This window comes from Theropithecus gelada, chromosome 6 (assembly GCF_003255815.1).
Source record: "Theropithecus gelada isolate Dixy chromosome 6, Tgel_1.0, whole genome shotgun sequence".
NCBI lineage: Eukaryota > Metazoa > Chordata > Mammalia > Primates > Cercopithecidae > Theropithecus > Theropithecus gelada.
In genome coordinates, this window is record NC_037673.1 from 174,238,473 (window position 1) to 174,247,646 (window position 9,174).

The window sequence follows — 9,174 nt, forward strand, 5'->3', positions numbered from 1 at the left end:
AAAAAAAAAAAAAAAAAAAAAAAAAAAAAAAAGAAAATCTTAAATAAATACATACATAGATGAAAATCTTAAAATACATACATACATACATAGATGAAAATCTTAAAATAAATAAATACATACATAGATGGAAATCTTAAATACATACATACATACATAGATGAAAATCTTACATACATACATAGATGGAAATCTTAAAATACATACATACATACATAGATGAAAATCTTAAATACATACATACATAGATGGAAATCTTAAATACATACATACATACATAGATGAAAATCTTAAAATAAATACATACATACATAGATGGAAATTTAAAAAATAAAGTACAACTCAGTGGTTTTCAGCATATTTACAGAATTGTACAATCTTCACCACTATCTAATTTCAGAACATTTTCATCACCCCCAGAAGAAACCTAACCCATTAACTATCTCTCCATTCCTCCCTCTCCCTAGCCTCTGGCAACCACTAATCTCTTTTTTGTCTCTATAGATCTGCCTATTTTGGACAGTTCATATAAAAGGAATCATATCACATGTAGCCTTTTGTGTCTGGCTTCTTTGATTAATGTGACGTTTTCAAGGCTTATCTATGTTGTAGCCTGTATCAGCACTTCATTCCTTTCTATGGCTGAATGACAGTCCATTGTATGGATGTGCCATATTCTTCCACTGATTGATGGACATTTGCGTTGTTTCCACCTTTGGGCTATTGTAAATATCGCTGCTATGAATATTCACGTACAAGTGTTTGTGTGGACATATGTTTTTATTTATTTTGGTGTATACTTAGGAGTGGAATTGCTGGATCCTATGGTAACTCTATGTTTAACTTCACAGTTAAACAGAACCCTATGCATGCTGTAGTCCGTGAGTTAAAATAAACACTTGGCCTATAGTAAGTGCCAAATCATCTTCATTTCACTATAATTTTACAGATGAGGAAATGAAGGCTCCCAGAGGTGAACTGGCTTTTCCCATTTGACCAGTTCCAAGTCAGACAGTTAAAAAGTGGCAGGACCTGAAAGAGAAGCTAGTTCTTTCACCCTGGCATTTAGGGCTGCCTCCTGGGCCACGGGGCTGGCATTTAGAATAGAGGAGGCAGAGCTAAGGTCTGCTGCCAAGGCAGGTGCCCCAGTCTGCCTCCTCTGTGTCCTTATTCCACTTTCTCTGCAGCCCTCCAGGGGACCCCTCTCTCAGCCACCCTCTCTCTGGTGATGTCACAATGCTGCCGGAAGATCAAAGATACGGTGCAGAAACTGGCTTCGGACCATAAGGACATTCATAGCAGTGTATCCCGAGTGGGCAAAGCCATTGACAGGGTGAGCACGTGGCTGGCTCCAGGCCTGGGCTGGGAGTACCCTGAAGCTGGGATGTACAAGGACTCGAAGGAGAGCCAGCAAGAGTGCCCGCATCACCAGGCCCTGTCTCTCCTTTGTCAGAACTTCGACTCTGAGATCTGTGGTGTTGTGTCAGATGCGGTGTGGGACGCGCGGGAACAGCAGCAGCAGATCCTGCAGATGGCCATCGTGGAACACCTGTACCAGCAGGGCATGCTCAGCGTGGCCGAGGAGCTGTGCCAGGTACAGCCGGGCCGGGCAGGTGCTGACAACCTGCCTGCTCTGCCTTTCACCTGCTAGTTTTCAGTATATGAAGTCCCTGCCATTCTTCAATTCCGTTTATTTCCTAAAGGAAATCAGCGCCTCTGCCAGAAGTAGAAGGTAGCTTTAAAAACGTATATGATGAAAAGAGAAGTTACTCATTTCTAGTTAGAGTTGGTTGCCAGCCAGGGTTCAGAGCTGAGGCCTCATATCCCTTTATTGAAAAGGGAGATGGATGAGTGAAATGACAAAGTAGTACTTGTTAGGTGTTAAAGACACACTGGTGGTAAAAGTAAAGATTTTCCCTACTGTACTAGGAGGATTGAAGAGGAATAATTTTCTCGCCATGCAACTCCGTGCGTAGCCTGGGGACTGTCTCCACTGCTACGGTTGTAGGGTGGGGTTTGCAGTCCGCACTCTGGAGGTCAGCATGTCTACTCAGCCTCCCCAGGATCGAGATGGGAACAAGAGAGGCCCAAGTGGCTGGCACGAGACCAAGCTCCTCAAGCAAAGCCCAGCTCTCTCTGGCCTGTCTTTGGCGGGTGAGCTTTTATTATGTGCACAGCAGAGAACTTTGGAAACACCATCTTGCAGTGGTGGGATCTCTTCTCTCTCTCCTTGTAGGAATCAACGCTGAACGTGGACTTGGATTTCAAGCAGCCTTTCCTAGAGTTGAATCGAATCCTGGAAGCCCTGCACGAACAAGACCTCGGTCCTGCGCTGGAGTAAGGAAGCCCTTGGGTGGGCCAGCAGCACTCTGCTCTCCAACCTCTCAGGGCACAGGGCTTGACTGTGGTCTTCAGTTCACCCAGATGTACTTGACTTGCCTCCAGCCCTGTCTCAAGAGCCTCACACAGGCTTTTGGGGCCCTCCTCTCAGGTCCTGGCTCTCAGGTCCTAGCCCCCACCAGCTCTACACTAAACTGGCCCCTTTCTTCCCAGATGGGCCGTCTCCCACAGGCAGCGCCTGCTGGAACTCAACAGCTCCCTGGAGTTCAAGCTGCACCGACTGCACTTCATCCGCCTCCTGGCAGGAGGCCCCGAGAAGCAGCTGGAGGCCCTCAGCTATGCTCGGCACTTCCAGCCCTTTGCCCAGCTGCACCAGCGGGGTGAGTGCCCAGGGGGCTGGGGTTGTGCTGCCTGGCCTGACACATGTCTGGATATGGTGGGTTACATCAGGCTCCAGTCCCTGCGCCCATGCAGATGCCTCTCCCCAACTAGAAACTTCTCTGACCCCTCATTGTGTCCGGGATGAACTTTAGGCTCCTCCTCTCTCACATCTGCCATACCTTTAGTTTTTTTTTTTTTTTTTGAGATGGAGTTTCGCTCTTATTGCCCAGGCTGGAGTGCAATGGCGCGATCTTGGCACACCGCAACCTCTGCCTCCCAGGTTCAAGCAATTCTGCCTCAGCCTCCCGAGTAGCTGGGATTACAGGCATGCACCACCACGCCTGGCTAATTTTGTATTTTTAGTAGAGGCGGGGTTTCTCCATGTTGAGGCTGGTCTTGAACTCCAGACCTCAGGTGATCCGCCCGCCTCGGCCTCCCAAAGTGCTGGGATTACAGGCATGATCCACTGCGCCCGGCCGTACCTTTAGTTCATAGCTTCAGCGCAGACCACCCAGGGTCCTCGTGCCTGCTGTGCGCCACACCACACTCAGAGCCCCACCTGTTCTGCCTCATGTGCCTCCCTGACATGGTTGGCCTATGGAAAAGTCCTTTAAAAAAAAAAAAGGCGGGGCGCGGTGGCTCACACCTGTGATCCCAGCACTTTGGGAGGCTGAGGTGGGCGGATTACGAGGTCAGGAGATCAGGACCATCCTGGCTAACACGGTGATACCCCGTAGCTACTAAAAATATAAAAAAAGCCGGGCGTTGTGGCAGACGCCTGTAGTCTCAGCTACTGAAGCAGGAGAATGGCATGAAGCTGGGAGGCGGAGCTTGCAGGGAGCCGAGATCGCGCTACTGCACTCCAGCCTGCGCAACAGAGTGAGACTCCATCTCAAAAGAAAAAAAAAGAAACTTGTCTGGGCGCGATGGCTCATGCCTGTAATCACAGCACTTAGGGAGGCCAAAGCAAGGGGCGAATCACTTGAGCTGGAGACCAGCCTTGGCAACATGGCGAAGCCCTGCCCCTGCTCCCATCTCTACAAAAAGGAAAATGAAAAAGACTCAATTGAGCACTCTTCCTGTCATGCTAGAATTTCCAGACCTGGAGTCTGAGTCTCACCTATGCTTACGTGTAGTAACCTGTACTAACCTGTTTTTTTAGTTCCATTCATATTTATTAAATTTTATCTCAAAATAAATATGTAAACCAAGCCATGATTTTATTTATTATTTATGAGACAAAGTCTCACTCTGTTGCCCAGGCTGGAGTGCAGTGGCGTGATCCCGGCTCACTGCAACCTCCACCTCCCGGGTTCAAGCGATTCTCCTGCCTCAGCCTCCTGAGTAGCTGGGATTACACATGCCTGACTCTGGCCGGCACGGTGGCTCACTCCTGTAATCCCAGCACTTTGGGAGGCCAAGGTGGGTGGATCATGAGGTCAAGAGATCAAGACCATCCTGGCCAACATGGTGAAACCCCATCTCTACTAAAAATACAAAAAATTAGCCAGGTGTGGTGGCGGGCGCCTGTAGTCCCAGCTCTTCAGGAGGCTGAGGCAGGGGAATCACTTGAACCTGGGAGGCGGAGGTAGCAGTGAGCTGAGATTGCGCCACTGCACTCCAGCACTCCAGCCCTCCAGTCTGGCAACAGAGCAAGACTCCGTCTCAAAAAAAAAAAAAACCAAAAAAACAAGTGCCTGACACCACATCCGGCTAATTTTTATATTTTTTAGTAGAGACGGGGTTTCACCATGTTGGCCAGGCTGGTCTCAAACTCCTGGCCTCATGTGATCCACCCACCTCGGCCTCCCAAAGTGCTGGAATTATAGGCATGAGCCACCACGCCCGGCCCCAAGCCATGATTTAAGTTTTAGCTACATACTGCTGCCTCTTGAAAGCTCTTAACCTGGGGTTACTCTAAATGGAGATTAGTGTGGAGACACCAGTGCCAACCTGAGGACTTATTTGATCCTTGATGCAGTTGGGGAGGAAGGAGAACTGGAAAAGAACTGTCCTCCTTCCCGATTCCACGTAGGTAACGCCTGTTCTTGTCCTGCAGCAGCAGCCTGGACTCCACCTCCCCAGTGGGTTTTACAGTCCCATTTGCCTGAGGGCATTTTCATCCCTGCTCAGTGTGCTTGGGGGCTTGGGAGCCGCTGGGCTCCGTATATGGTGCTGCACAGTCCTGCCGCCCGCTTGGGGTGGACCCAGAGCCCTGCACCCCCTGAGCTGCACCCCCTGGTTGCCTTGTAGAGATCCAGGTGATGATGGGCAGTCTGGTGTACCTGCGGCTGGGCTTGGAGAAGTCACCCTACTGCCACCTGCTGGACAACAGCCACTGGGCAGAGATCTGTGAGACCTTTACCCGGGACGCCTGTTCCCTGCTGGGGCTTTCTGTGGAGTCCCCCCTTAGCGTCAGGTACAACCTAGCCCTGTGAGGACAGCACAAGTGGGAGGGTGGAGAGGGAATCATCATTTTGCCAAGGCCCTGCCATGTGCCAGGAACAGTGCTCAGTGCTTTCAGAGACTGAAACTGGCTTTCTTAGTCATTCTTCAGGAGAGGAATTACCTGATTTTACAGTTAAACTGAGACTAGGAAGAGTTATGGCCCGAGGTCACCATGAGGTCAGTGGCATGGTCACGGTTCCCATTTTGTAAGGTCTACTGAATGAGGTCCCTGCCTCTCTTGCACCTCACCCTGGATCACTGCAAGACGTTCCCAGCTAGCCCACGCCCCTCTGCAGCCTGCCTTCCTCATGACCTCATGTCTTCAATACCACTTGCCTTCAGGGGAGATGTGAGTGGTTGAGTAACATGTATTCAACACTGCTGCTCAGACACCTCCCTCACAGCTCAGCAACCCTGGGAGGGACAGCCACTGTTACCCTCATTCTACAGTTGGAAGAAATGGAGAGTCAAGATGTGCACTCACTTGCCCAAGGCCTCACAGGGAATAAGAGGCACTTGGACCTGACCCCAGAACCACACACTCCACCACAGTGGACAGTTGTTACTGTGTATTTAGACTGTTTATGGAGTCTGAATACAGCAGCTCAATATAGTGGACTGATTCCACGCTCATCTAATTTGTGACCGTCGATTCAGGTTACAGAATGTTATTTCCCAGCAAGAACAACATCAGCACCTTAGGATGGTTGTGTCGTGCAGGACTACCCTGTGCATTGTATGGTATTTAGCATCTGAGGTTCCAGCCAGTAGGCTTCCTTCCCCATGCAGTTGTCATGAGAACGGAACCCCAGCCTCCACTTGTTAGGCGGCCTAGTTGGTAGCCACCATTATAAAGATGTATTATGACTACACAGCAGGGTGCATCCTATAGGCAGGCTGGGGCCCTTTGGAACTGCTCACTGTCCCCTACTCACACCAAGGACTTTTCAGTCATTAGGATGAGCAGATATCTGCCCCTAGAGCTATAGGAAGTCTTCCCTGTAGATGCTCAAATTTTGGGGTGCATTAGAATGAGTCTCTAGAGTCAGACACACATAAGTACATATGTGGCACCTTACAAACAATGTGAGGGATCTTTGAGGACCATGCACCATTTTGGAGCCCGGTCTCAAGGTCCATGCTGAAGCATGGCGTGCTGGCCCTGTTGCCTGTCTGCTGTGGTCTGAGCCACTCTAGCCTCTGTTCCTTATCTGCAGCTTTGCCTCTGGCTGTGTGGCACTGCCCGTGTTGATGAACATCAAGGCTGTGATTGAGCAAAGGCAGTGCACTGGGGTCTGGAGTCACAAGGACGAGTTACCGGTGAGGCCTGGCCCGGGGAATCGTGGGCAAGAGGCACTGGGGAGGACAGGAAGTGGAACTCACCTCCTTTGCTGCCCTTCCCAGATTGAGATTGAACTAGGCATGAAGTGCTGGTACCACTCCGTGTTCGCTTGCCCCATCCTCCGCCAGCAGACGTCAGATTCCAACCCTCCCATCAAGCTCATCTGTGGCCATGTTATCTCCCGAGATGCACTCAATAAGCTCATTAATGGAGGAAAGTAAGTTCCCTGTGCTCTACTCCACCTTGGCTTGGCTCTCCTACTGGCCACCCCTGAAACGTTCTTGGTTCTCCTCCCTTTACAGGCTGAAGTGTCCCTACTGTCCCATGGAGCAGAACCCGGCAGATGGGAAACGCATCATATTCTGATTCCTACCTGGAAGGAATTTTGTTGAAAGGGGTTTTCACCTGTGAGCCTTGGTCTGTCTCAGTAGGGTGGTTAGCGTCAGTGGACTGTGGTTGGTTTCAGAGCACCTGGCTGAGGAGTTCCGCTGAGGGGAGGGCTGGAGCAGCCCTTTGGCAGAGACTGAGGAGGGAGATGGACCAGCCCACACTTGGCAGCTGGCTCCATGGCATAAGGAAAGGGAGATGCTGGCCTCTGTGCTCCTGCTGTCTCTTCCTGTTTTTATTTGCCCTTGACTTAGTAGCAGCCGACAGAGTGGCAAGGCACTTGGTCTTCAGCAGTAGACATCCTTCTACCCCTGCCCTCAGCCAAGTCTCTTGCTGCCATGCCAATGCTATGTCCACCCTTGCCCCTCGGCCCAAGGGTGTCCAGCGGTGGCCCACCTCTTCCTCCCACTGTACAGCCTCAACAGTATGTACCATCTCCCACTGTAAATAGTCCCAGTTAGAATGGAATGCCGTGGTTTTATAACTTTGAACAAATATATTCGCTGCCCTTCTCATTTCTCCTGGCCAACCTTTAGCCTCACAGACAAATTATGACCACATGTCTACCACACACAGGTACTGGGTGCGGCCTGGTGGCTGCTGCACACAGAAACGTGGCCAGCAGGTGTCCAGTGTCCAGGCAGAAAGAACCCAGCTTGCAGCCCTGACTGCGGGGAGCTTAGATGTCAGACCCCAGGCAACGTGCTTTTACATATACCCATTACCAGATCTTATTACCTCCATGGGAGAAATCCGTGTAATGGGATTCAGGAAAATGAAATAACTTGCACAACAGGCTCACAGCTTGGAAAGGAAACAGCTTGGAGTTTTAACCAGATCTGACCCTCAAGCCCAAGCTATTTCCAGTTTATTCCAGGGTGCCTGAACTTGGTTGCTGTGTATAGAGTCCTGTGAGTTTACTCCAGGGTGCCTGAACTTGGTTGCTGTGTATACTGAGTCCTGTGCAGGGCCTCTGACAGCAGTAAGAGGCCCCAAGTCTAAAATGTTTGAAGGGATTGGGTTACTAAGGCCATTATGTTAAGCAAGAGAGATAGCCTGGGGGGATGCATTTTAGCTTCATATTCCTATTTAAAATTTGCTGTGTGGGTGGATAAATTGCTTCCATAAGCTTCACAGTGGCATTTAAGGCTCCTGGGGGAAAGTTAGGAATGGGGGTGTTCCTGATGTGGGGGCTTTAGGCTTCCATGAAGTGGGTCTGGGCCCCCTGCCTTACCTCACAGCCCCCATCTACCCTGGAGGAGGGAGTTGAAAGCGCTGGGGTAGCAGCAGGATCAGTTCTCAGCTTGAGCCAAAGCACCTGGCCGGGGCAGCTGAGCATTAGCACAGAACCCTTTGAGTCCTTCGGGCTCTCTGGTGAGGAAAACCGCTTCACTCTTCCCGCCCACCAACTCGTTGGCCCAACCAGCAGCTGCTGCTTAAGAAAACACCCACAGACTCACCACATTTTAGTCTTAGCATTTACTTTCCCTACCCCACTTTCTTGGAACAGCCTTTAGTTCTACAGGAAATGGCACTGATGGACAGAAGACTGGCATTACCTTCATGAAAGGGCTGTTAGAGCTGCCTGGGAAGAAGGCGAGCCTTGGGGAACTGGGAAGATGCAGTCAGTGTGTGTGGGCAGGAGGACAGCCAGTCATCCCGCCGCCAGCCCAGTAGCTCCCAGCGGCAGGTGCCCAGGTGCTCCCGGAGCCCCTCATAGGGGTAGGGGCAGGGACTGCACCTCCTCCAGACACTCGTCGTAGGCCTCCTGGTACTCCTCGTGGGGCTTGACCATTATCACACAGGTGGGGCGCTTGGAGCCTGCGGCTGCACCCAGGTCCTACAGAGAGGAAAGAAGTGCTGTTTGGAAAAAAGGCTGTGCAACCTGTATGCCAGAAGTCACCAACTGATGACCCACCAGCCTAATCTGTCCCACAACCATGTTCTCTTCGGTCCATGTTCTATTTAAAAGCATCTTGGCCGGGCGCGGTGGCTCAAGCCTGTAATCCCAGCACTTTGGGAGGCCGAGGCGGGTGGATCACGAGGTCAGGAGATCGAGACCATCCTGGCTAACATGGTGAAACCCCATCTCTACTAAAAAAAAAAAAAAAAATACAAAAAACTAGCCGGGCGTGGTGGCGGGCGCCTGTAGTCCCAGCTACTCGGAGGCTGAGGCGGGAGAATGGCGTGAACCCGGGAGGTGGAGCTTGCAGTGAGCCGAGATCGCGCCACTGCACTCCAGCCTGGGCGACAGAGCGAGACTCCGTCTCAAAAAA

General features: G+C 50.9%; 2 protein-coding genes across 8 annotated transcripts in view; one reads left to right on the plus strand and one right to left on the minus strand.

Annotated features, from left to right (window-relative positions):
* RMND5B (required for meiotic nuclear division 5 homolog B) overlaps nt 1–7,416 on the plus strand; it is a 19,649-nt gene extending 12,233 nt beyond the window's left edge. For 3 of the 6 annotated variants that reach the window (XM_025387359.1, XM_025387363.1, XM_025387360.1), the window contains 8 exons: nt 1,188–1,333; nt 1,454–1,594; nt 2,237–2,337; nt 2,554–2,720; nt 4,975–5,140; nt 6,387–6,489; nt 6,574–6,728; nt 6,814–7,416. In XM_025387359.1, coding sequence (XP_025243144.1) covers nt 1,188–1,333; nt 1,454–1,594; nt 2,237–2,337; nt 2,554–2,720; nt 4,975–5,140; nt 6,387–6,489; nt 6,574–6,728; nt 6,814–6,877 — 1,043 coding nt within the window. In that variant the 3' untranslated portion in view covers nt 6,878–7,416. Of the gene's footprint in view, nt 1–1,187; nt 1,595–2,236; nt 2,338–2,553; nt 2,721–4,974; nt 5,141–6,386; nt 6,490–6,573; nt 6,729–6,813 lie in introns of all 6 variants that reach the window. The other 3 variants (XM_025387357.1, XM_025387358.1, XM_025387362.1) reach the window with 2 other exon arrangements.
* A 946-nt stretch (nt 7,417–8,362) lies between these two features.
* The window catches only part of NHP2 (NHP2 ribonucleoprotein), a 4,887-nt gene continuing 4,075 nt past the window's right edge, over nt 8,363–9,174 (minus strand). For both annotated transcript variants that reach the window (XM_025387364.1, XM_025387365.1), the window contains one exon: nt 8,363–8,738. In XM_025387364.1, coding sequence (XP_025243149.1) covers nt 8,613–8,738 — 126 coding nt within the window. In that variant the 3' untranslated portion in view covers nt 8,363–8,612. The remainder of the gene's footprint in view (nt 8,739–9,174) is intronic.